This window comes from Eubalaena glacialis, chromosome 2, assembly GCF_028564815.1.
Source record: "Eubalaena glacialis isolate mEubGla1 chromosome 2, mEubGla1.1.hap2.+ XY, whole genome shotgun sequence".
NCBI lineage: Eukaryota > Metazoa > Chordata > Mammalia > Artiodactyla > Balaenidae > Eubalaena > Eubalaena glacialis.
In genome coordinates this window covers 63,976,227-64,004,043 of record NC_083717.1, presented here as the reverse complement: position 1 = coordinate 64,004,043, position 27,817 = coordinate 63,976,227, and the positions used below count along the sequence as shown (strand labels likewise).

Sequence of the window (27,817 nt, the reverse complement as noted above, 5' to 3'; positions counted from 1 at the left end):
TTCCTGAAATGTAAATTGTTTTTAATATTTAAAAGCACACTGAAGTCTCCTTGCTTTATAAAAAATAAATACATAACATGACATTTATTCATGATCCTGGGACTCTTATGAGGTCAAACTCTTTAATGGATGTGATGTGTCAATGTAAAACACACATGATCTGTTATACACCCAGAAGCATATTCCAGTTGTAAAATGCCTTCAAGGATCAGAAAGAACATAGATCAGTCTTCTACTGCAGAAAGCACGTCCAGAGCTGGGCAATGAGGTTGGGCCCAGGCACAGGAGCCTCTGACCAGCCAGCCTACAGTTAAGGAGCCAGGGCAGGAAGGCGCAGCCCTTCAGCTCAGAGCGCCACCCTGCAAGCCAGCCAGGCTCCTGAACTGCAGAGTGACTGGCTCCCTCAAGGGAACCACAAGGCTCCCAGCCTCTGCTGTGTCTCTGAAGCACAGGAGGGCCTGTTTTGTCCTTACTTGTGGCTCTGCCCTAAGTTTGATGGCAGAAGACTGAGAAGGTGTGCTCATTAAATTTTTCCATTAGAACACTGAATGGAAATCATGATCCTGCCATGGGCGCTGAGCTGAGAGAATGCGAGAACTCACACTGCACTTTACCAGACACAGGGGAGCGGGTGAGTGAGCATGCGCTTCCGAGGTGGGCAAGGAGGAGTGCTTTCTCCAAACCGACATGCTCTCGAGGGTAAAGAGGTCAGGCCTAAAATACTTGAAGAGGGGATCTGGGAATCAAGTTTTTACCCCTGTAACACACAACATAAAAAAAAAAACAAACAAAAAACAAGAAGAAAAATCCAGTCTTGTTAGTAAATAGCTGAATTTTGATTAAAACCTGAAATGTTTCTGTGTAATCGTCAACTGGCTGGAATGTATCTGGTACAGTTTAATCTGCTGTTGTTTCTTTGGCTGTCTTTCAATTAGATCTAGAAACGGTTTTGACACTCTCAATCCTGTTTCCCAAACCACTTAATTCCTGTCATTCTTAGGTTGGCTAGTTTTCCTCCTTCAGAAAAATGACCCACAACAATCTTCCTACTAGTGAGGGTGTACTTCTGAATAAAAGAGTCCTTCGGCTGAAATGGCATCTCCGAGGCCCACAGTTCGAACAGGATCTTTACACACCAACACTGGTGTGAAGTGGAAGGACACTCCCTCCCTGTGCCATTTGACCACTGGCTCGTTTGGGTTTAACATGACCCTGGAGCCGGCCTCCGAACGGGAGGTCATGAACTCGCGGGGTGCCTTCAGAGACACTCGGCGGGTGTCTATGGTTTCTGTCGCGCAGGCCTGCGTCCCGGCCACGCGAGCTCCTGCAGCCACAGCCGCCAGCTGGTTGGCCCAGTGTCCATCCACAGTTGCCAGGATGTGGTAGGCCAGCGTGTGGAAGTGGATCCTGGTGAGGTCTGAGGCTCTGCTTTCACTCTTCCCATGTTCCTTCAAGATCCAAAAGAGGATGTCGCTGACCACGCCCACATCAGGAACACCGGTCCAGGAAGAGAGGGAAGAGTGAGGTCCAGATGCCGACTGGCTGAGAAATAACAGCTCCTGTTCATTCAGCCCAAGGGAAGTCACGGCAGAAAAGACCTGCTAACAAAAACAAAATGCGGGTCTTTTTCTGATGGACATCTAGCTCCGAAGTATCCTAGGACACAGCCAACGACTAATGTCAGGGAAGGCAGGTAGGGCCGGCATCTTTCTTCTTTACCACAAGACTCCCTGCCCCTGAAGTCTGCGGGGGGAAGTGACAGATCAAGGTCCCTGTTTTGGCTATTACACCTCTATCTCCACGCTCATCATCACTTGCGGTAAACTGGAAAGTTGCAGTAACTCTGTATTAGAGCCAGTCTTCTCTTTATATGCTGGGAGACAAAGGCAGAGGTGTACGCTCTGTATTGCTTTCCATGGTGCCCAGTTTTTGCCTCTGCACACAGAGCAGAGGCTCTCACCACTGATGGAGCCTGACTCTCGGTTCCTGAATGTCAGCAGGTGTCACACCAGTACAGTGGAGAAGCCCACAGGCAGGGTTGTAAGGGTTCCTCGCACACAACACCAAGAAGCAAGGAGAGTGGCTTCACATCTGATCTAAGCTTTCTAGGCAGGTGTGGGTTAGGAAGACTGAATTTAGTAATAACACTGTGTGTAAAAGGGCACCAAACAAGAGCCATGGTTTTCTATCTTGAGGGGTACTACTATGTCCACCTTACTATCTTTCTTACTTAGCACTTCCTTCCTTAGAGCCAGGGACCTGCATATGGTGAATGTTTGTGCAAGAGAGATGAGCCCTGTGGGTATGTAAGGGTGTGTGTGCACGTGCATATATTTTTTAAAAAATCAAGGGCCTGGGAATTCCCTGGCGGTCCAGTGTTTAGGACCCCACACTTTCACTGCTGAGGGCGTGGGTTCAATCCCTGGTCGGGGAACCAAGATCCGGCAAGCTGCACGGTGTGGCAAAAAAAAAACAAAAAACAAAAAACAAGGGCCTGTCCCTTTGCTAATGTAACACCACTTCCGTTTACTGCATGTTCTGTGTTAGACATTAAGCTACTGGCTCTATTTCATTCACTTCTTACTGTAACGCTCTGAGGGAAGGAGGTATTGCCTCCATCTTACAGATAAGGGTACCAAGGCTTAGAAAGGTTAAGTAGACAGTTACACAGAAAATGAAATAAAAATGGCTTTTTAAAGAAGTGAAAAAATAACCTCAAAAAGAGAAATACGAGAATAAAAATTATACCGAATGGGACTTCCCTGGCAGTCCAGGAGTTAAGACTCCGCGTTTCCACTGCAGGGGGTGCGGGTTCGATCCCTGGTCAGGGAACTAAAACCCCGCATGCCGCAAGTTGCGGCCAAAAAGTAAAAAAAAAAAAGATACTGAAAAACACCAGGAGTGAACCCTAATGTAAACGATGGACTCTGCGTGATGATGACATGTGAATGTAGGCTCACTGACTGTTGCAAACGCCCCACTCTGGGGCAGGGGATGTTGATGGGGGAGGCTCTGGGTGTGGAGGGCAGGGGCTACATGGGGCTCTACATTCTGCTCACCTGTGCTGTGAGCCTAAAACTGCCCTAAAAAGTAGTCTATTAAAAAAAAGTATTCTGAAATACCACTTTTTACCTGTCAGATTGGCAAGAAAGCATGTTTTTAATCACATTCCAGTGGCAAGGATATGAGGAAACAAGCACCTGTAGAGAATTCTAGTGGAAGTAAACCGGTACAGTGCTCATGGACGAGAATTCTGCAATATCAAACTTACAAATGCTTTTTGTGCCCCAATCTAGCAATTCTACTTCTGAGAACTTATCATACACATGTACCTGCTCGTGGGCAAAATGAACTCATGTACAAAGTTACTTGCTGCAGCGCTGTAAGGGACAGCAAAGGGCAGAGAGCCAAATGCCCAGCTTTGGTTGGAGTTAAAGACACTGGATGCACCACACGCTTCTTCTAACCACGTGATGACAAAGAGGAGATCTCCAAAACGCATCCAGTGAAAAAAAGCAAAGTGTACAACAGTGTATGCAGTATGCTATGCTATCTTTGGGGGTAAAAAGGGATGAAAAAATAAGGCTATATTCCCATATTTGCTTATATACGTACACAGTAACTCTGGAGGGATCAGGTGAAACTAGTAAAGAGGTTACTAACAGTGGATACAGGGGGCAGGAGGAAGCAAGACTTCACTGTATATCTTTTAATATTCTTTGAGTTTTGAACCACATGAATGTATTACCCATTAAAGAGGTTAAATAACAATAAAATGAAAGGTTAACTAACCTGCCTAAGTTCACAAAGCTAGCGAGCGGCAAAGCTGGCATTCCAACCCTGGTTTCCAAAGTCCGTGCTCTTAAGCGTCACACTCTTGGATTTATCTGATCATTGCTACTGTCCAAAGGCTGAACACCTCAGGGCCTGATGGTGAGGGAGTGAAGCGTCCCCCCAAACTTCCTTTCTCTGAACTTCTTGAAGTTCAACTGAAAGCACCCAAGTTGGGCTTTCAGTTTTCTCCTTTGAGTTCTGCTGCAAAAGGCATTCACTTCCAACTTCCAACTTCCCCATTCCAGAAGGAGAAACACACCCCAAGAACCCATCAGTAACACCGCCATATTCCTAATCTAGTAGGAGATCCTGTTCCAGCACAGTCCTGGCTCCTGGACTTGGATCTCATGGACCCAGGTCTGAGTGAGACAACACCCACACCTCAGTGACCCCCGCGTGCTGCCCGTGGGTTACCTGATGCACGATGCTGCTCATGAGCTCCCTGTTGGTCATGCTGGCCAGCTCCAGGTGAACTGGAATACCCGTGGGGATGTCAGAAATGGAGGTCATGACCTGCAGAGACAAGAGGAGAGCACTGCCATCAGAAACAGAAGGAAGTCAGGCAAGAGGGAAGGAACAGGTCCCAAGAGGCAGTGCATCCTCAAGAAAGCTCCCGGCCACGTGGGCGGCCACAGACACTGTGGACAAGGGAGGCTTTTCCCAACAGGGAAAACCAGGCTCTGCAGAGAGGCACTGGGGTTAAGGACTCAGAGCGCACAAGGAACCGCCCCTGTTCACACAGCCAGCCTCTTCCTGGGGACCTAAACCGAGCAGTCAGCTTCAACTGCTGTGTGAATCTGCAGCACAGCTGATGTGAATGAGATGATACAGAAAACACAAAGGACACAAACTACAAACACTGCAGTTTGCAGCCACGTTCAGTTTAGCACGGGAAGCAGAGGCTCAGGCAAGACGATGTTCTGATCTGTCCTACGCAAGATGCTGCTCGTGCCTGAGAGAACCCCATGAGGAGCCTCGCTGGAGCGGGAGGCAGGCTTCTCGGCTGCCACGACACGTCCCGGGAGGCCAGGACCCAGGGCAAGGCAGCGCAAGCTGCAGAGGCCGAGGGAGGCAGGGATCTGAAGGAAAACACTAGCTGCGATCTGTGAAATTCCGTAACAGTGCTATTACCTCCAAGAGTCTCTTCCTCTGGAACTCCTTGCTTTGTCCCTCCATCATGTGCAATCCAGAGAGGACCACCAGGTCTGGCTGAAACTCCTCCAGGCTAGACACAAACACCTCCAGCATATTCATGGCCCCGTTGGAGAGGTCGTGGGAGAAGATGAATCGGTTGGCATGGGGAGCTTTTAACTGGCCCCACTCCTCCCCTAGAAAAGCCCAGTCAACACAATGGGAAGAAAAGGAAGAGGCTTTAAGTCTCCTAGCTGTGTGGGGGCTGGCAGGGGCCTCACTGGAGCCTTGGCTCTGGGCAGGCTGGCCTCTGTCTGAGGGGACCCCGGCTGCCATGGCCTAAGGGAAGCACGGTGCCGCAGCCAGGAGGATGGTGGTCAGAAAGAAACAAACCCAAAACCCCAACCCCAGCCCCACAAAAACACAGAAACACAGCACGGGTGCTGTGTGCCTTTGTCAAGGAGCTGGCAAGTAGCTCCCCTCGAGTCCCAGGGAAGCTCTCCTGTCCAAACACAGGGTGCCCGTGTCCCTCCCAGTCGCAGAGCACAACTTCCAAACACCGGTGCACAGTGGGCACCATGCGGGTCCCCGAACGTAGGACATGCTGCCTTTCCCAAAGCACCTTCCACCTCACAATAACGCCCCAGCACCTGTCATTTAGCTGGGACCTAAGGAGGCTGGAATGACTGTACCTCCTCCTCCCTGCCGCCCACTGGTGGTTCCTGGGCACTTGATCCGGAAGCTAAGAGTATCTGGCTGCTCTAGCCTCCCGTGAGCGAGCTGCTTTGGAATAATGAATAATGAATAAAAGACTAAGTTCAAGTGTTACTACCTCCCGAAAGGGTTGCCAACTGCTCCAGCCTGAGGTGCGCTCTCACTGCTTTGAGGATCCACAGAGATTTTCCTTCACATGGTTTGGTGATTCATCACTTTGCTTTGAGTCCTCTCTTCTACTATGTTAACTAGTACTCAAACCTGTGTCATTACTTCACTTTTCGCAGGTTTGTGCCCCATCCCCCCCAACGCCGTACGTCCCTGATTCCCACAGCCCGGACACAGTCCCCTGCACAGAGTGCCCACTCAGCGTTCACTAATCTGATTCAAGCAGGGGGAGGCCAGACCCTCCCCGCTGGGGTCTTGGGCGGGGGGAGGAGCTGGGAGTCTGTGTACAGCTACAGGAGTGCCCCTCAGCACCGGCCAGGAGGCCGCATCTCCGGTGGAACCTAGTTTTTAATGTGCAGGTGGCAGCGCCCCACCCCTGGAGACCCGGCTGTGCAGTCAGGTGGGGAACTACCAACTGAGAGCCCCCAGCTGCCAAGCACTTGAGGGGAGTGCGCTCGTGCCCGAGTCCTAGGGGAGGGGGGCAGTGGGGAGCGGAGAGGCCTCCCCAAGCTCACTCAGTGCCATCCCATGCGCATCCCACATTCCTCTCCTTAAAGTCTTAAAAATCTCAAAACTCAGCCTGAGGCAGTGCCTTAGAGGCCATGTCCCCCAAGCACCAGGAGGAGCAGTCACCCCCAGCCTGGCGCGCTGCCCGAGACTGGGGGGCAAGGATTTGTGACCTAAGGTTACACAGCTCTCCCTCCACGCAAAGGACCAGTCCCATTTACAAAATCAAAGTCCATATGCTGAAACCTAGTCTTTCATTGGTTTTATCATTTACTGGCTATTCCTTCAGAAAGTTTTTCCCCACGGCAGCCACCCCAGCAGAGGGTCTCCTCACGCTGCCGGCTGATGTGCACCCGGGTCAGCGCCCTGCTTCCTGCTTCCTCCGCTGGGCCTCTGCCAACAGCAGCCCCACCTCCCTGCAGAGTGTGCGTGGGGGGAGGGGTGGGGCTGACTCTAGAGCAGGTGTCAAGGCGGGGAAAACCCATCCTTCCTTTGCTCTGAGTTAGTTCACCTTTACCGAACCCATTCCTCTGGAAAACGTTTCATACATGGGTCATTTGTGTAACAGGAGAGAAAACACCTATTTCCTAAAACGTGATGCAATGGTTATACTTGTTAAAACACCATGTTCCTTTCTTAACTCCTGGCCCATGCCTTATTATTTGTCCAAAGAAAATACCCAATGGTGATCCACACAGCTGACAGCAGCATTCCAACTCTGCTTCATCTCTGAAGACCCAACGCAGGGATGGCCTCCCCTAGGAAGCCTTTCCGAACTCTGCCACCTCCAAGCAGACTCGATTACAGTACCTCCTTCCCTGGGCCACCACTGGGCCTTATTATAGGACTTGGCACGTAACTGTGCAACCATTTATTCAAGAGTCCACCTCCTGTAGGGAAATGTGGACTGAGGGTAGGGCCTGTGTCTTCTTCTATCATCATATTTCTACTGCTTCACACTGCACGCAGCATATAGCCACGGGACCGAATCAGCAAAAGAACACACGAGGAAGAGAACAGAACGATGACTCCAATGTCCATGACACAAAAGATGCGGGTATGAATTCTAAACGAACACTTCCCCAACTAACAAGACGCTGTACAATGGGAAAAACACACAACATGAGTGTTCTCCACGAGGAGAGACCTGGAACTGCCACTCAGAGTGAAACTGCGAAGAAGCACTATCTAACTCAACCTAGGAGAGAAGAGCCACATGGCATTCAAAACAAATTAATTTCCTCAGGGAAAAAGTGAGAGAGGCAAAAATAAACAGGCTTCCACAAGGCAAAGACAAGGAGGGATGTGAGAGCTGTTCGCTGGCAGCTTCCACAGGACACAGGACTGACTGACGGAGTGGCCCGAAAAGCAAAATGACTGAAACGTAGACAGGGTGAGCCCGTAATAATATTCAACGCCCCTCTTTTCTCACTAAGCTTTGAATTTATTCCATTAAGTGATCCCTTCTCTCAATTTATGATCTTGCCCTTCAGTCAGTAAGTCAGCAAAACCTATGCAGTGACTCACTGGATCCCCAGCCCAAAGCCTGAAAATAAGCTTCTCTGGAAAGGTCTGGTAGGAGAGAAGGAAAAAAAAGTTGACAAATCCCCTCTGGGAATTTATTCATTTAGGTTAGAGAGAAGCAGGGGATGGATTTCTGTTAAGAGAGTTGACCTGAGGGCTGCTAGACTAGGTTTCCTCCAGGGGCCGATGAAAATGTAACTTTACCTAAAGTTGAGTGGAAGGCCACTGCTTTGTACTAAGAAATAAGGCATTGAAAAGAAAAACTGAAATGGGAAGCTTGTAAACCCAAGGATGGAGACAATCTCCTTTCAAGATAAGCTGTGCTGTCTTCTGAACCACACACAAGGCACAGCTGTCAAATACAACAGCAAAGTCTTGGTGAAGAAACTAGTCTCTCTACTCTGTAGTCACCAGGGAAAATGACAGGCACAGGGACCAGAAAGGTCCCAAGTTCATGATGTGAGCGCCAGCAGAGCGGATGTGAGATGAATCTGGAACTGGCAGCGGCAGCGGCGCCTCAAAGGCATACCTTCAGCTCTTCTAGATCCTTCCAGTCAACAGACTTGCTCACACCTTTCATTTGAGCAGCTCGCTCCATACCACTACCTTCAGGCAGTAAGAGCCATCATTCTGATTTCCCACTGAGAGAAACTCAAAAACTGTGCAAATGGGAACTGCCCACTCCAACATCTTGTCTCTAATTTTCTGACCCTGCCCTTCCTAACTCCCTCATTCTAGTAAGCACCCAAAAGAGAACCAGAAACAATTCTTTTTTTTTTTGTACTTGGCGGAAGGCATAATTTTTAAGATACACTATATTTTGTGTCTTATATTAAAGTCAATTACTCTAGTAGGTGAGGTTCTCTTAATCGTCTGACTTGGAAGCAGTTCACTGATGCATATTAAGCAAGTACTGCTTTAAGGTACCAATTAGTCTGTTTAGATGCTTGAATCTTTAACGTGAATTAATAATGTGTTGAATCAAATTCAAGAGTCTGAGTTCTGAGCAGGGAAAATACACAGAATCAAATAAACAAAATTAGAATACGTTCAGGTATTTAGGATTCTCTCAGAAATCAGATCTGTAGTCTGTATAACACACAAAATCTACTGGGGGGGGGGTAGGGTGGGATGGGGTGGATTTGGAGTTATAAACATTGGAACATTATGTAATGGGAAATAATATGTGTTGTTATATACAAAACACTTCCACTTACGCACCCAAGGGAAAATAAAATGCTTCAAAGGAAGTTTGCCAGAGGCCTGGTATTAACCCTAAGCAGCTTGGAACAGCTGGCCAGAAAGGCCTAGGGCAGAACCCAGCACAGAGCTCAGCAGATGTTACCTGCCCTTCTCTCTTCTTAGTAATTAAAAAAAAACTTTATATATATGTGTTTAACACATTTTCATTTTTATTCAAGATGCTTGCTTTCCTACAGCCTGATATCTCTTGGGTTCAGATCAATTACATTTGCAGACCTGGGAATTTTCTTCAGTGCTGTAATACTCTATATCACTCTCCCTTGAGACAATGGTCAGTACCAACTCAGTAGAACCAGGGGCCAGGAAGCTTTTGGTAAGGCAAGAACAGGATCCTGCCAATTTACAAAGATAAATGTCTAGCACAGTGATACCCCCATCTGACAACACACAGCCCTCTGACCAGGTTTACACCATTACTTACTCATTTCTTCTTACCTGCCTGATACTCTAAAATGAGGTGGAACTCATCCACTTCCTGCAGTGACTCTGGTGGAACAAATACATTGTCATCAAGAAGTTCATGCAGCTTTGGACCAACCGGACCACAAAGAAGAACCTGGAGACAAGCAATACGAAGTCTATCAGGAGATCTGTCCCTTGTCCCATGGAATCTGTTCAGTAAGGTACATCCAGCACTTCAATGCATTTCAACAAAACACTGGATTCCAAATCCAATTTTGAAAGCTTTTGGTTTGGAGGTACGGACTAGAGGGGCTACTACCAGGGCCTGGGGGCTATAGACACAACGTACCCAGAAATGAGAGGCTGACAAAAGACCCACGTCACACATGTTACACAGGTACCTAGGCTGCTGCTGAATCCCATGCACCCTGTTAGGGACTGAATGTTTGTGGCCTCCCCACCCCCACCCCAAGTTCCCATGTCGAAGTCTAATTGCCAATGTGATGATATCTGGATAGGGTTTTCAGGAGGTAAATGAGGTCATATGGGTGGGTTCCTAATTCAATAGGATTGGTGGCCTTATAGGAAAAGGAAGAGAGAGAGAGATCTCTCTCCACCACACCTGTTAAAGAAAGGCCATGTGAGGACACACAAGTAGGTGGCTGTCTGCAAGCCAGAAAGAGAGCTCTCATCAGAAACCAAACCCTGCTGCAACTGTGATCTTGGGTTTTCCAGCCTCCAGAACTGTGAGAAAATAAATTTCTGTTGTTTAAGCAACCCAGTCTATGGCATTTTGTCATCAGGGCAGCCTGAGCAGACTCAGACACACTGTACCTCACTTTCTCTCTTTTCTTAACTGACTCACATCTTGTGTAGGCAAACAGATACAGGATGTTGTCTGCTCAAAACTGCCAGATGAAAACAACTGTTTGAATTTACACAGTATAGAAAAGAACCACAATAATCAATCAGGTGACCTAATTTGTGGGATCAGGCTCCCTACTATACTTAGCTGCTTTGTGAACAAGATAGCCTTCCAAATAGAAGAATTAAAGAGCACCTCGACTCAGAAAGTATGCGGGGAGGTGCGCTGCAACTTTTTAAAAACCTTTTCTTCAACTCCAACCTGGGCCTCTTCCTGGCTTTTCCTTCTAGAAGCCACTTCACACCTGCTGCTGTTTCTGCCATGCCGGCTCTGGCCCCACTCATGACCAGGTTAACAGACTCAAAGCCCCTAAACCATGAGGGCCTGGACCAGGATTCGAAGGAAAGTCCTCGAAGATGATTGTCACCATTTCAGATTTGATATGCCCCATCCAGAAGCTTCCAAAGGCATTTTTATTTGCTAATTAGCTGCTTGTTTGTACAGCGGCATTTTCATGCATCTAAGAAATCCCAGCTTCTGGGTGAAAATACACTTCCCTCTCGACACATGCTCGCTATTTGCCAATTCTGAAAAGTCTTGCCCCTATAATTTTATTTCTTTTCTCTAATTCTTGGCTAGAACTTCAGCTTCCAAGATGAGATAACAAGGGCCAGATTTACCCTCCTGCCTGAAACAACAACAAAACAGATAAAATTTATGAAATAATGGTTTTCAAAACATTTGGGCACTGGGCAACAAAGGACAGTGATCCCTAAGAAACAGAAAAAAACTGAGTAAGCCCTACAGATCCTGCTGCAATTTAGCCTGAAAGAGTTTCCAGATATACAAAATCTGAAAGAATTAATCACCAGCAGATCTGCACTACAGGAAATAGGAAATCCTTTAGGCAGAAGGAAAATGATACCAGATGGAAATACTGATCTAAACAAAGGAATGAAGAACGCCAGGAATGGTAACTCTGGATAAGTATATAAGATCTTTTTCTTATTATTTAAATGTCTTTAAAAGATAATTAACTGTTTGAAGAAAAATATTAACAGCATAGAATGAGATTTATAGCCTATCTAGAAATAAAGTATATGGCAGTAATAGTATAAAGACTGGAGGGGAGAAATGGAAGTACACTATTTTAAAGTTCTTACATTCTATCTGGTGGTTTAATAATATCACTTGAAAACAGACTGTGATAAGCTAAAAATGTACATTATAAACCCTAAAGCAACCACTAAAGAAAACAAGGAGCAAGGTGTCAGATTTAAACCTATCTGATATAGCAACAATCATATTAAATGTAAATGGTCTAAACACCCCAAATAAAAGACAGAGAATGTCAAAGTGTATTAAAAAGCAAGCCCCAACTATATGCTGCCTACAAGAAACACATTTTAAATATAAAGACGCAAATAGGTAAAAAGCAGAAGGATGGAAAAAGATATATCATAACACGATTCAAAGCTGGAATGGCTATTTTAATCAAAATAAATTACACAGCAAAGAATACTATGAAATTATTTTCTTTGTCCCTGGTAATGATAAAAGGGTCAATTCGTGGCGGGATGTAACAATTCTAAAGAGTTATGCATCTAATAACAGCTTAAAAATACATGAAGCAAAAAGTTATAGAACTGCAAGGGAAATAGACAAGTCCATAAGTATAGCTGAAGATGTCAATACCCCTCTCTCAATAGGTATTAGATAAATCAAGTGGACTGAAAATCATTAAGAATATAGAAGACTTGAACAACATTATCAACCAACTTGGCCTAACTGACATTTATATATAGAACACTCCACTCCAAAACAGAAAAATATGTACTTTTCAAGTGTACATTGAACTTCACCAAGATAGACTATATTCTAGGTCATAAAAAAGTCTCAATAAATTTAATAGGAATCAGAGAAGCACATTCTCTGATCACAATGGAATTAAAATAGAAATCAATAACAGAAAGATATCTGGAAACCCTCCCAATATTTAGAAACTAAATAACACACTTCTAAGTAGTCCATAGATGGGCCATTAAATACCTCATCTCAAGAAATCAAAGGGAAATCAGAAAGCATTTGAACTGAATGAAAATAAAAACAAAAAGTATCAAAATCTGTGGGATACAGCTAAAATAGTACTTAAGGGGAAGTTTATAGCACTAAACACCCTGTACCAGAAAACAAAGGTCTCAAATCCGTGACCTCAGCTACTACCTTAATAAACCAGAAAAAGAAAGTTAAATTCAAAGCAAACAGAAACCAATGAAATAGAAAAGAGAAAAATACAGAAAAAGAAAAAATCAGTAGAACTGAAAGCTCATTGTTTATTGAAAAGATCAATAAAATTGATAAACCTATAGCCAAACTTATCAAGGAAAAGAAAAAAAGAAAAAGACATAAATTACCAGTATCAGGAAAGAGAGAGAGAACATCACTACAGATTCTACAGACCTTAAAGGAATAAGGGAACATTATGACTACCTTTATGCCAATAAATTCAATAACTTAGATGAAATGGACAAATTTCTTGAAAGGTAAAACTACCAAAGCTCACTCATGAAGTAAAAAATCAGAATTTCTCTTTATCTATTAAATCGAAATTGTTAAAAACCTTCCCGTATCAAAAACTTCAGGCCTAGAGGGCTTCACTGGTGAACTGTACAAACATGTAAGGAGGATGTGATACCAATTCTACACAAACTCTTTTTTAAAAAAATTGAAATACTTCCCGATTCATTCTATAAGGTCAGTATTACTCTGATACTAAAACCAGACAGATATACAAGAAAAGAAAAATACAGACCAATATCCCTCAGGGAAATTGATATAAAAATTTTAAACAAAATTTTAGTAAATTGAATCCAATGATATATAAAAAGGGTAATATATCAGAAGCAAGTGAGGTTTATTCTGGGGATACATGGTTGGTTTAACATTTGAAAATCAATGTAATAACCACATACCAAAGTAAAAAAAAAAACCACACAATCGTCTCAATAGATGGAGAAGCAGCATTTGACAAAATCCAACATCTACTTCTAATTCTTGGCTAAATTCCAAAATATATTCCGTAAAGACACTGCTCTCTTCTGCAATCTGGCTTCTATTTCACCATTTCACTGAATTTACCTTTACTATATTCACCAGGGTCTATTTCTGAGACAACATAGCTTGGTTGTAAAGAGCATGGACGCTGGAGCTAGACTACTTGGGTTCAAATCCCAGCTCTACTTCTTACTAGGTATGTGACCTTGAACAGTTTTAACTTCTCCATGCCTCAGTTTTTCTATCCACAAAATGGGGATAATAATAGACTTCCCTTATGGGGCACTGTGAGGATCAAATGAGTTAATTTAATGTAAAGCACTTAAGACAGTGCCTGGCATACAGTAAGAACTATGAAAGTGTTAATGATTATTTTTGCCTTTGGAAAATACCTAATCCTTAATCTGCGGTCGTTCTCAGATGATCACTTGGTCCATGTTGAGAAGCATTTCAGCAAGTTAAATTGAATCTCTCTGAGAGAGCAGTATAGGGTGGTGAGGTCATGGCAGAGCCTAGTGTTTGAATCTTGGCTCCATCATTTACTAGCTAGGTGACCCTATGCACATTACTTAATCTCTTACATTACTTAACCTCTCTGGATCTCCTATCTTTAAAACGGTGATAATACCTTAACTTCATCAGATTGTTGTGAGGACTGGGTAACAGATATCCCTTTTCTTTCCTCAATCTTTTACCAAGGCCAGACTTTTTTTTTTTTTTTTTTCTTTTTTTAAAAATCAGAATGCTTTCCAGTCGGGCTGGTCTCAGGCCCAGCTTCTCCAGAGACCAACAGCAAATACTGGTCCCAGACGAGGGCAATATTGAAAGGTCAATCTAACCCAGGACTTCCAGGGCCAGAATTACTTCTCAGGGTCAAGAGAGTGGCCTTTTATGGACCCACACAAATGCCCAGGATTCTGATGGGAAGGGCCTGGGTTCTAATTAGTTTATGACTGATCTTTTCTTCTCTTCCATCCATTAGCTGGTAATACTTCTGAAGGTCAGCCCTGTAATTTCTAATTTTCTCTGTTTGGGAGTTAATTACTATCTATAAAGATAATGACTATTTAAAAAAAATTTCCCACACCCTAATATTTTATGAAAACTTTAATTCTTACTAAAATGTGAATGTTCACACTTTAATATGCTCTCCACATCTAAGGACATCCATCCCTTGGTGTACAGTGTGGCTCCATATGAATTTTTCCCCCTCAAACTGTTGAACATTTATCTGAATTTTTGGGTCCATCTCTGGGCTTCTGATTCTGTGCCCCTGAGAACTGTTTATGGTTTCCTTTCTCTGTCGTCAGTAGCCACGTCTATTCTGGACTTCTCAAGTTCACTTACTCTAGAATCATCTTTGTTAAACCTATCTTCTTTGTCCCCATATATGATCTAGCACCAAGTGATTCCATTTTAGTAGGCTTTATTTATTTTTTTAATTTAATTAATTAATTAATTTATTTATGGCTGTGTTGGGTCTTCGTTTCTTTGCGAGGGCTTTCTCTCTAGTTGTGGCAAGTGGGGGCCACTCTTCATCGCAGTGCGCGGGCCTCTCACTATCGCGGCCTCTCTTGTTGCGGAGCACAGGCTCCAGACGCGCAGGCTCAGTAATTGTGGTTCACGGGCCCAGTTGCTCCGCGGCATGTGGGATCTTCCCAGACCAGGGATCGAACCCATGTCCCCTGCATTGGCAGGCAGATTCTCAACCACTGCGCCACCAGGGAAGCCCTTTAGTAGGCTTTAGATAGGCTTCTCCTCTTCTGGCTACCCTATCCAAACCTCAATCATTTTACAGCAAGACAGCAGCAATAACCTCCTTGCTGTCTTTCCCCCTCAGACCTATTCCACTTGTAGCAAAAGAACTTCTTACTCAGATGTTATTTTGAACATAGCAGTAATTTTTAATTCTACTTAAACCAAATGGCTTAAGACTTTAAGACATGTCCCTACTGACCCCCATCTAGTGGCCTTCATTTTTCAACACTCTGGATCCAGGCTCACAGAACAGCCAATTAAGTCTTCTCTCATCACTGTACAATTCCCAGCCTCAGGAACTGACTCCAGAGCCCACATGATAAGGTACTCAAGAACATGGACTCTGGGGTCCTAGGTTAGAACTGTTCTATTTTTTTTCTTTCTTTCTTTTTTTAAATATTAATTAATTAATTTATTTTTGGCTGCACTGGGTCTTTGTTGCTGTGCGCAGGCTCTCTCTAGTTGTGGCAAGCGGGGGCTACTCTTCGTTGCGGTGTGCGGGCTTCTCATCGCGGTGGCTTCTGTTGTTGCGGAGCACAGGCTCTAGGCGTATGGGCTTCACTAGTTGTGGCGTGCGGGCTCAGTAATTGTGGTTCACGGGCCCAGTTGCTCCGCGGCACGTGGGATCTTCCCAAACCAGGGATTGAACCCATGTCCCCTGCATTGGCAGGCGGATTCTTAACCACTGCGCCACCAGGGAAGTCCCTGTTCTATTTCTTATTAGCTATGAACCTCCCTATGCCTCAAGCTTCATGTGGAGAGCAAGACAATAGCAGTACCAGCACGAGTACCAACTAGCCTTACAGGTTGTTGCAGGGATTAAATGAGGTAATCCACATCAAACACTAGAAACAACGTCAGGCACACAGTAAGCACTCAGAAAGCATTAGCTACCACTCCTCTCCTTCCACTACTATATTCCTAACAAGAGCCCCAGGGTCTGGCACAAGTTGAATCAAGGAACAGAGAGACTCATTCTTACTCCTAAAATTACTTAAACACTAGTGAAGGACACAGGTTTTAATCTGGGAATTTGACTTACCTTTAAATCTGCGTTGGCTGCAAATTTCTGTCCAATTAAAGCTGCATTTCCTCCTACATAGTGCTATAAGACAGTTCAAGGTTATTAGACAGTATTTTAGCATAACTATGTTACCCAAGCTTAATAATGTTTTGATTTATTGAATTAATTTACAGTCCATTTTTTTCCAAAAAAAATTCGTGGTGACTTTATAAGTACACACAGATGAGGTTAATAAAAACATTAACCCCATAGGTTAATAGACAATGAGTTATAAGGAAAGGTGGAAAAAACAAATTGCTACCCTTAGAAATTAGTATAATTGCCTTAACTGTAGATCAAATTTGGCCTTGAGCTTCCAGGCAACCGGAACAGATAAGGAAACAAAAGGAAATATGACAAGCATGGATAGAGCTTATCTTCAGCACTGTAACCCTTCTAAAATGAGTATATGACTATGACAGTCTCCTCCTGAAAATCAATCAATAAATACTACAGTGAACTAAAATCCAACTCAATTTTTTTTATAAAAGCATAGTTGATATATAATATTATTTAAATTACAAGTGTACAATATAGTGGTTCACAATTTTTGGACGTTATACCCCATTTATAGTTATTATAAAATATTTTCTATATTCCCCATGTTGTACAATGTATCCTTGCAGCCTATTTTATACTTAATAGTTTGTACCTATTAATCCCTTACCCCTTTATTGCCCCTTCCCCATTTCCCTCTCCCCACTGGTAACCACTAGTTTGTTGTCTTTATCTGTGAGCCTGTTTTTTTTTGTTATATTCACTAGTTTGGTGTATTTTTTGATTCCACATATAAGTGATATCATACAGTATTTGTCTTTCTCTGCCTGACTTTATTTCATTTAGCATAATACCCTCCAAGTCCATTCATGTTTCTGCAAATGGCAAAACTGCATTCTTTTTTATGGCTGAGTAATATTCCATCTCTCTCTCTCACACTCACACACACACTATATCTTCATCTGTTCATCTACTGATGGACACTAAGGTTGCTTCCTTATCTTCGCCATTGTAAATAATGCTGCTATGAACACTGGGGTGCATGTATCTTTCCGAATCAGTTTTAAAATCCAACTCTTAAGTGAGGCACACAGGCCTTTCTTTATCTGTCCCCTGCTTTCCTTTCTACTTGCATCTCCCGCCCTCCCTTCCGTACCATGCCTGCAGCTCTCCAAGTCTGCCTTCCTCCCTGTCTCTGTGCCTTTGGCACATGCTGCTTTCTTTGACTAGGATGCCTCCCCATACTCATTCATTGGTAAGTCCCTGATCACTTTTCAAGTATCAGCTGCAGCATCACCTCTTCTGCAATGCCTTCTGTCTCCCTTTTCCCATGGCCACCTCCACCTCCACAACCCCCCTTCCAGACAGGATTACAGATCCCTTGCTACTCGCCACCCCTATACTCAGAACAAACCTCCATTACAGCCCTTGTCTGCTTGGGCTAATGTCATCTGGGGACATGTCTAGCTCTTTCAGGGCACGGACTGTCTTCTTATGATAAGTGCTCAGTAAATGTCTGTTGCTAGATTTTGAGAAAAGAAGAAGCACACTGATGCATCAGGAAACATAAGAGCTTTCCTGGGAGTAAATTCTAAAGGTAACAGACTCTAATAGAGGACAATGTTTTCTCCTAAACACCACATCTCTCAGCTGAGGACCTAGAGCAGGAGAGCAGATAATTCAAGGCTAGTATTCCATTGTGCTGAGGACGGATTCACGTGTTTTGGAAACCTGACAAGTAGGAGATATGGCGGATGCTCTATTATGAAAGTTGAGAAACCTCATCAACAGCCTTGCCTGGGAGGAATGCTACCACCTCACCTTCCTAGTCCCCAGTCCCATGCAGAGGCACAGAATAAGTAACTCAACTCTGGATGCCAGACATCACTTTCAGCCCAACCAAGGTTTGTGTTGACCGATCACTGGATTCAGGTGGGACAGTAATGGCTTACTATAAATTTAAAACTTTCTGTGATATACAGGCTGAAATTTGGCCTTTTAACATGTTAACCTTAATTTTTTATTTACTATGGTGGCTAGAAGAATTTACTAAAAATCTTGGGTGAAACATTAAGATTCCATGAAGTGGATTTTAGAGTTTTCATATAATAGTTATTATTAACTGCTGTTTATCAGTCAATCTGCCTTACAGTTTAAGGGAGTTTGACAAGGCACCAAATGAAGTGTCACACTAGTGGAAGATAAATAACACATTTTAGGTTTTACAATGTTAAGAAATAATTTAGATGATGTAAAAGCTAGATAAAATTTCTGTAGAAAAAAATGTTTGCATTATGAAACAAAAGGCAGAAGAAACTAGAATAGAAAGCAAATCGGTGGTTTAAATACTACAATCTCAAAGACTTTTAAGCAGTAGACTTGCCATCTTTTTAGAACTATCAATATTCTTTCATAAAAGATAAGAATCTCGGGAGTTCCCTGGTGGTCTAGTGGTTAGGATTCGGTTGGGGAATACTGAGATCCCCCAAGCTGCGCTGCGCAGACAGAAAGGAAAAAAAAAAAAAAAGATCAGACTCTCACTACCAAACTCAGCTGTCAAAATGATTGTAACTGAAGTTTTAATAGCTTGCTGTTTTCTTTAGAAACTCAGCTGGGTAATGCCCATGCCCATTTCTAATGTTCAAATGGGTGGCTTCAAAGGGAAAAAAAACTTTAAAATCTTAATAGTTATCAAAATAAGTGGTCATAAAGAATGGTCTATGAAAGGTACCAATCAAAAATGGCATTAAGAGCTCCCCCTGTGAGAAGTACACCCAGACTGGGGTGATGGGCCAAAGGAAGATTCTAGGTAAGAAAATTTGGGCGTGAGACACGGTGGGGTGGAGAGATGCTTAAACAAACAACCAACCAACCAAAACTTGCCAGTAAGAGGTGTGAGGGCAGGTGTAGCGGCAGGTGTGCGAGCCTTGAGGAAGTGTCTGGACCATGCAGGCCCCAGGGCTTTGTTTATGATCACCAGGTGGGCTTGGGGAGCTCTAAGTTCTATCTCTGAGAGGCTCTACCCTGTAGAACAATGGTTCTCAGAACAAGGTGTTCAGAACCACAGCATCAACATAACTAGGAAACTAGCTGGAAGGGTAAATTCTTGGGTCCACCCCACAGACACTGAATCAGAACTCTGGAAGTGCGGCCCAGGAATCTGTGTTTCAATATCCCTCCAAGTGATTCTGATGCACACTCAGGTTGGAGAGCCACCGAACTAGGCCAGTGGTTTATCAAACAGGGTGATTTTGCATCCCTCCTCTCCCTGGCCCTGGAAACATTTGACCATGTCAGGAGACATTTTTAACTGTCACAACTGGGGAAGAGGAGGAGTGAGACTGTCATCTACTGGGTGGAGGCCAGAGATGCTGTTAAACACCTTACAATGTGCAGGACAAACCCCACAAGGGAGAATTCTCTAGCCCTAAACGTCAACAGTGCTGAGGATGAGAAAACTTGCTCTGGACCAGCAGAGCAGAGGTAAGGACCCAGCTCCCTCGTTCCCAGGCAAAGGCTAGAACTCTTTCTCTGTGGGTTTGGCCTTGTTTTGCTTAGGAAGGACTCAGCCATATTAAGATTACTGCAAGTTATCAGCCAAGCGATACCCAAACAAGTTTGGAGTAGATATCTTTCCTACCTTAAACCTGAATAACACGAAAAAAGAGCAATTTAATGGATAACCCAGAACCAAAATTTTAGTAAATATGCTTCATAAACGCTGGCTGAATTGAACTGACTAGAAACAGCAGAGTTAAAGGAAGGTCAGATACAGTTTTCAAAAAAGAGAAAAACATTGTACAACTGGATTCCTAACAATTACCCTCTCAGGGCAAACTGGAGAAAAAAGTTGCTTGGTTGCTTTTAGAAACCATACAAACAAGGTGTCTTTCCCCACCCTATCTTAATTTACCACTGGCAAACAGACCTGGGCTCCTGGGAACTCTGATGCAACCTGGGCGATGTTATGGAAAGTTTCCTTATCACTGAAGAAGCGTTCAGCAGCTGCTCCCTTCCCCATGAAGTGAACGAAGGCTTCTTCTAGATCATTCCTCGAACGCAGCTCAGTGTGATCTTTCCCATTCCCAGGATTCAGGCCAAGTGCCTGCAAGAGCTTCACCCCTGACAGCACTACATCCACACATGCATTGACTCTGGAAGGAAGGAAGGAAGCAAGAGACAGTGTGAAAGAAACAGAAGCACTGGGGCAACTACTTTGCATTTAACAACAGGGAAATGTTTCAGAGGCCTGTATTCAAACAAAAAAACAGATGAAGTGGATTTGAAACCTGAATTGGAAAGTAAATAGCATATGGCAGAAGGAGGATTACTTTATCTGGATGTATGTCTTAGGATCAGAACACAGGACTCTTGCCAACAGTTTGGCAAACTTTTACACTAGTTACAAAGAGAGAAGACAGGTGCTCAGCATTTCAGAACAAAGTATCATGATAACACCAATTTAGCATTTTTGAGAAAATGGTGGCAGAACCAAACTGTCTGGATTCACCTTGGCTGTGTGATATGGGCAAGTCACTTTTAATTTCTCTTTGTCTCAGTTTCCTCATTTATAAAATGGTGTAATATGAGTATTTAACTCATAGAGCTGTTGTGAAGATTAAGTTAATAAATGCTTAGGAACACTGCTTGCTGCAGAGTAAGCAAAATAAAAGTTTTGGTCAAAATCCACCTTCCCCCGAAAGATATATTAGGATGGTGGTAAAATACACTAAATATCTAAATGTCTAAATACTCCCAGTTGAAATTCTTAGAGCTGAGTGGTGCCTTAAAGACTGAAGTGCACCTGCAGCCTGTAACAAATCATCACTTGGCAGGTGTTCACTGGACCCATCCATGAACTTTAAAGGCTGATAAGAAGCCAGTGCGACATCACTTGATTGGTGCTACAGAAATTATAAAGTACATATAAGGCTGTCTGGCATGGTCCCTCCTATGTGTGCATGGAAAAGTTCTGGCTTACATTTTCAGTGTTTCTTTGCTAAAAGTCATCCCTTAAAAGAGAAGTTCCAAACACTTTGGGTAGCTAAATGAGGTCTTCCTGCCCCACCACAGGCACCTTTATTCCTGCCTCTGCCATCCCTGCCAGTGGGGCTGGATGACCAACTGAAACAGCTTCTGGTGACAAGGCTGTGCTTCCAGGTTAATTCCGAGTAGCTTTGAAACCAGAAGGTAAACTCATCACTAAAGAAGGCCCGATGGATTGGATTTTAGTGTATAATATATAACTACAGTGTTTCCCTTCCAGTCTCCTTTAAAAATCTGTTGATCAAATCATTAATGGTGGCCAACTCTAAGATGAGGAACGAGATGGTGGTAAGGGAGAGGAATTTTCTTTTTCATCAGATATATTTCTAATTTTTACAAGCATACATTACTTTTAGAACCTAATAACAATTTTTAAAAGGTTCTCATGTGGGCTAGATATTATTTACATCACTCAAGGAAGGTTTACAAGGGCAAGGAAGAAACACATCCGTCCTCACGACGCAAAACTGATTGCATACTCATCATAAAGATTCTTTTATTAATTCTTCCCCTATGAATCCCATGTTTTTGAAAAGGTTTTTGCCTACCGCACAGCATTTAAATACTCAAATGTTTTTATTCCTTTAAAGTCAAACACACATATAATTACTCTGTTCAACTGGAAAAGCATAATCTAAAAGTGAGTATACTTTTCAGCACATAAAACACATTGACATGCATGTGGCAGGTTCTTAATGATACATTTAAAACATAATCCTTTCACAGCCTTACATAATAATGAACCAACACACCTTGTAAACTGGTCTCAACCCCACCTCACACGAAGTGTCCTTTATTTCTACTGGATGCAACGTTAGATGTCTGAAGGGTAGAATCTTAACAGGAATACAGGCATCCCTGGCTCTCAGACTCCAATAGGCTCCCAACGTTCAGACAGTGAGAGTTTGGATAGCGTGAGACACCCATTCCCACCAAGCAGCCCTACCTAGAAAATGTATCCAAATGGATTTGGGTCCTGAGTCTGGACAGCAAAAGTTCAGATACTGAGGGATATACCCATATTTGGAAATAACGACTTCAAAATCGACTTCAATAAACACATCACCTCCATATCTAGTTGTGCTGAGACTTTAGAGTTTGATTCTTTAAAGATGAGAATGGAGGAAGCTGCACTTACAGAAAAACAAAACTGAAAGTAACAATGTTCAGCACATTTTACAGCACAAGACAAAACCCAACTGAACAAATTTTGAGTTAAAACAATGTAACTATCATAGGAACATTTTCTATCCCCCACCTAATCATGTCATGAATACTAAACGAAAGAATCTTAGAGAGGAAAAAATTTACTTGGTAGCTTTTTAAAATAAAAAAATCACTGAACACTACTATGTGCCAGATAGTAAACAAAGTACTTTTAGGTGTGCTTTCTAGTTATAGTTTATAATACTTCAACCAGAACAAGAATCTTTCTCTGCACTTCAACAGCATACTAAAACGTAAACAAGCACATTACCTAAGGTGCTTTCTTATCAGGGAAAATTAAAGGGCGGGGGGGTGGGGGGGGGAGGTAAAAAAAACCAGAAGACAAAATTATGCTCATTTGACACTTAGGCAGAATTTCACAGCTCAATAAGAAATGTATAAAAGATTACAATGTGAGTTTTGAGAAAACACAGACACAGATGAAACAACTGGAAGATAAAGTGAGGCAACAGATGCTGAATGCCTGAACAAGTGGCTGTGCTAGCAGAGAGGATGCTGGGAGCCAGGGCTGCCAGGCATAGTATCAGAGACTTGGCGGTCGGGTGGGAATGAGGGACAGTTTCTTCTGGATCATAAATTCCTTAAAGACGAGGATGGTGGTCCTTATCACCTCTCTTCTGTTTTACTGTCTGTAAATCGTTTCCTTAGGTTCTTTCTAGCTTTCACACTCTACCTGAGATATTATGAGAGCTAATCATAATCGCTGTAAGATACAGAACCGTAGAGAAGAGAAATTCAAGAGGCAGGAACAGTGGTCCTTGGGCCACACCCTAGATGGTGCTCTGGACAGAGAAAGAAGGCAGGCATTTTCAGACAGACCACACCAATCCGCAAAACGTTCTAAGATAGGGAAGTAGTCATCACTGCTTGCAGCTGAGAAAAGCGAGGCTGGGGGTCAACTAACATTCCAAAGGCCATGACTGGAGAAGCCTAATTTCAAACCCAGACTTATCTGATACTGAAACCCACAGGGAGCACACACAAGCAAAGATGTAGACAAAGGGATTAACCTTGTGTCTGGACACAATAGGAATGCTGATCCAGTTAGGAGAGTTTCAACAGGGGAGAAGAGCTAGACAGGTTTCAAAGGTCAGGGTGAAGCCAGGTAAGGGAGAATGTATGCTAGGATGAGGGGTTCATCATTCACCCAATGAACCTTAGGACCAGGGCCCGATTCTGAAGCAGGGGAGGGAGCACATGCTTTAGAAAGATGTGGCAGTGGGCTCGCCATTGGCCATCTTCTTGAAACCTCTCCTATCCTTTATTTCCCTGGTCCCTTCCCACCTGCCCCTTACATGGATGGCAGTGCCTCCCCGAATCCCACCCTTGCCATTTACCTTCCCTTCTTTCTCTTCCTGGGTGATGTTGTCCAGTCTCTGGCCTCAGCCTAAATGCTGGAGTCTCCAAGGTCTGCAACCCTGCTCCTCAACTACAGCCTCTGGCTGTCAGCAGCTGAGGGCCCAGCTTCCTCTAAAATTCCACAGGAATGTACATTTCCCCTCCTCTGAAATCAAAATGGTTACCTTCCACCACAAACTTGTTCCTTTTTCTTAATCTCTTCATGGCAACAACGTGGCACGAATGTGGAGCCAGGAATGGGTTTAGGCTGCACCTCGGGCATTCGACAGTTGTGTGATCCTGGGCAAATCAGTATTTCCAAGCCCCAGTTTACTCCCTGTGAAAGCTGGATGACAGTCTCTGTATCTGCCTGCATAAGGTTGTTTTAAGATCCCCAGTATTAAGATCCTGTCATTTTTGATGCCTCTATTTACTGTACAACTCCCAACCTCTTCTCAAATCTCACCTGTTGAAAACCATTGCCAAACAAGAAAAAGCTCTATGGACTCTTAACTAGCGTCAGAGTCTCAAGACTTTCCTTTTTATGAATCATATCAAATTGTGTGTTTTGACTGAGTATGTGAAAGAGAGTGAATGTGTGTGTGTGTGTGTGTGTGTGTGTGTGTGTGTGTGTGTATTCTCCTGAAAGATCAAACTACAACACACACACACCTGCCAAATGAGATTCTGGTACCAGTACTGCACCCACCTACTCCTTGTACATTCTCATCTTTAGGCTGAAAATCTGGGTAATGAGAAATGTTGGTAACAATGGATGCCTGTTACCCACAAAAATAACGTGAAGCAGTCAGATAGGTTACAACCACAGCTCAAATTTCACATTCCACTGGTTAGTCTCTGCAAAGAACTTAGCATCATTTACCTGCTTATAAACCTTTATGGCTTTCCCATCACCTACCCTGATACAAAAGGCTCCTTTCAGCATCATCACTTGACATCCCTCTACCATAAGGTCCTTGCCCTAAATACAGGGCCAACTTGCTGTTCACAAACAAGCCAAATACCTTTTCACATTTGGTCCTCTCTGCCTAGGTGGGCTTATTCCATCTTTTTGTGGAGAAATTCCATTTCTTCTCCGGGGCCTGGCCCTTGCAAGTCACTGTAGCAGAATATATTTTCCAAGATGGCCACAAGATGTCCCATCCCACATGTTCTTTTTACAATGTGACGCTCACATTCCCCCCATCCAGGTGTGTTCTATGTCCCCTCCCCTTAAAACCATTTGGACCTGAGACTATGATAGAAGCAACACTATGTGCTTCTAAGATTAGGTCACAAAAGGCATTAATGCTTCTGCCTGGTCCTCTTGGGGAATTCCCTCCCCTAACCCAGTCACCCTGCTGTAAAAAAGCTAAACAGCTAAATAGAGAAACCACCTGTAGGTGTTCAGGTGAAACCACAGCTGAGGTTGTAGCCGACAACAACAATCAACCCTTGAGATGATCCCAGTCCCAGCCATCATCTGCCTGAAACTACACAAAACCCCAAATGAGAATTGCCTAGCCGAACCCAATCAAACCTCAGAATCATGAGAATAAAATGACCACTGTTTTAAGCTACTAAGTTTTGGGGTGATTTGTGATGTAGCAATAGTAAATGGATTGTCACCTTCTCAGATGGAGCTTTTCCTGAAACCTCATCCTGGGAAGAATCAGTAATTCTTCTTTGGGACACAAGACTACCTTGTTTCCACCACTAGTTCAACAAAGCACTTTTCGTAATCATTACAAACAGCATTGTGTCACCTCACCGCCCCCCGCCCCCCATTCATATTGAAGCCCTAACCACAGATCGGACTGTATTTGGAGGCAGGAACTATTTAAGGAGGTAACTGAGGTTAAATGAGGCCATTATCCAATAGAACTAGTGTCTGTTGAAAAAGAGGAAGAGACACCAGAAGTGCTCATGAATGGAGCAAAGGTCTAATGAGTACACAGTGAGAAGGCAGCCATCTGCAAGTCCTTAAGAGAGGACTCGCTCTTGGGCTATCAGCCTCTAGCACTGTGAGAAAATAAATGTCTGTTGTTTAAGCTACCCAGTCTGTGGTATCCTGTTATGGTAGCCCGAGCAGACTAACACAATAACGAATATATTTGTTTCCAACAAACGAGGCTGGGACCTTGCCTCATTCATCCCTGTATCCTCAGAACCTAGCACAGACCTGACATATACCATGCAGTTGACAAATATTTGTTGAATGAATGCTCACAAAACCAGGGAGGACAATTAAGAAGCTGAAAAGGATGCAGGTGAAAGGGCCTGAACTTGAAAGAAGAGGTAAAAGAGGAAACATCTGAAGAAACGATAAATATGCTGATATAAAAAAATAGTAGCAAAAAAAAAAAATAGTAGCTAACGTTAGGTGTCTGCTCGTTAAAGCAGACACTATGCTAAATAACATGGATTATTTAATTGAATCTTCAGGTTAACTCTGCTTTACCTTAACCTTTCTGGTCCCAATACTCACAGGAACTAGTAGAGCACTAGAAGGCCTGTTTTTGTGGTGAGGGCAAGATACTAAAGTCGAACTGAGACAAGAACTAAAATTCGTGTAAAGGGAATAATTACTTACACGCGGGAGGGGAATACAAAGAAAGGAGGCACTGTGATTTGCGAGAACCCTAAATATGCAGTGTCACTGAAATCAGGGGAAGAAAAGAGTTTCAAGAAGAAGGGTGTGCTTAACGCGTGGAAGGCTGCAAACAGTTGACAGAGAAGGCTAAAAGAAGCAGTTGAATGTGAAAATCAACACGGTTCCGGTGAGCTTTGAGAGAGAAGTTTCAGTAGAATGGTGGTCTCCAGACTACAGCATTTAAGGAAGCAGAAACAAGGCGTAAAGAAATAAACTCGGTAGCTAATGGCAGCGACCACACCTTCAAGTAGTTCAGAAGCAAGAGGGTGCCGCCAAAGTGCTAAGACCAACCATTGCTAACTACCAAAGAGCAGCTGCCAGAGAAGGAGGGCTTGGAATGAAGGAGGCTCGAATTATAAGGAGTCAGGCTGAGCGGGATTTGCAAGAGGCTATTAGGCTGGTTCTATGGAGATGAGAGAAGGGGGTTGGTCCTACCGAGACGAGAAGGGCGCAGGGGCCAGCCGACAGGAAAAAGCAGTCTGGTGAGTCCCTGCAGCAGTGACGAACGGGGCTCGTCCCAGACGTCCGACGCTTCTCGCCAAGGAGGCAGCGTGGACACCAGTGCCGAAGGGCCTCCCGGGGACCTCTGGGAACCCGTTTCCGCGCCGGCTCTACCTCCCAGCTCCCAAGCCGGCTGACCTCCGCCAAGGCGGCCCTCGGAGGCCCGGAGCGCCCGCACCTCCTGGAGAGGCAGGCTCCGCAGGCACTCACCCCACAGCCACGCGGCGCCAACGCCGGGCCGGCCGCACGATGAGCGCGTCCCAGGCAGCAGACAACCGGCCTTCAGGGGAGCCGGGTCCTGGGGGTGCGGGCGCGGGCGCAGGCCCCAGCTGCAGCGAGCTCCACAGCGAGCGCAGCGCCGACCCCGGCAGCTGCGGCTCCAGCAGGAAGACGCAGCCCACCGCTAGCGCCAGGAAGCCAGCGTACGCGGAGCCGCGCCACAGCGCCATACACAGAGATGTGCGAGCTGCTGAGCACAACTCCTTTCCCGGACCGCGCCTCTTCCGGGCTTAGCTCGTGCCGACGTCGACACGCGCGCCACGTCACGCCGGCGCGCCGCGGTCCCCCGGAGGGGCGGGGCGATGGACGTGGGAGAGGGGCGGAGAGCCCTCTTGCTTTGTCCAAGTCCTGGCTCTTGGGGGCGCTCGCGGTTCGGAGGCCCTGAGGGAGGTTGGACAAAGGCCGTAGGGCCTGTCCAGGCGCTGTACCCCTTCCGGGAACTCCATCCGTACCCCGAAATAGAGCGGCACGGATACGTTTGTTTTCCCAGTAG

At 44.4% G+C, this 27,817-nt stretch overlaps 1 protein-coding gene across 3 annotated transcripts; it reads right to left on the bottom strand.

The window, feature by feature from the left end:
- On the bottom strand, positions 1 to 27,546 carry ADPGK (ADP dependent glucokinase). Of its 3 annotated transcripts, none has more exons than XM_061180098.1 (7): positions 27,256 to 27,546; positions 20,209 to 20,434; positions 16,263 to 16,325; positions 9,577 to 9,697; positions 4,966 to 5,162; positions 4,249 to 4,347; positions 1 to 1,601 (listed from the first exon to the last, which is right to left on the bottom strand). In XM_061180098.1, the coding sequence occupies exons 1-7, from the start codon at positions 27,492 to 27,494 to the stop codon at positions 1,050 to 1,052; spliced, it is 1,497 nt and encodes a 498-aa protein (XP_061036081.1). In that variant the 5' UTR covers positions 27,495 to 27,546; the 3' UTR covers positions 1 to 1,049. The 3 variants fall into 3 exon arrangements, with proteins under 3 accessions (XP_061036081.1, XP_061036082.1, XP_061036083.1); XM_061180099.1 differs by having other exon boundaries at positions 1 to 1,598; XM_061180100.1 differs by lacking the exon at positions 27,256 to 27,546 and adding an exon at positions 26,980 to 27,141.
- Between the last annotated feature and the right edge of the window lie 271 nt (positions 27,547 to 27,817).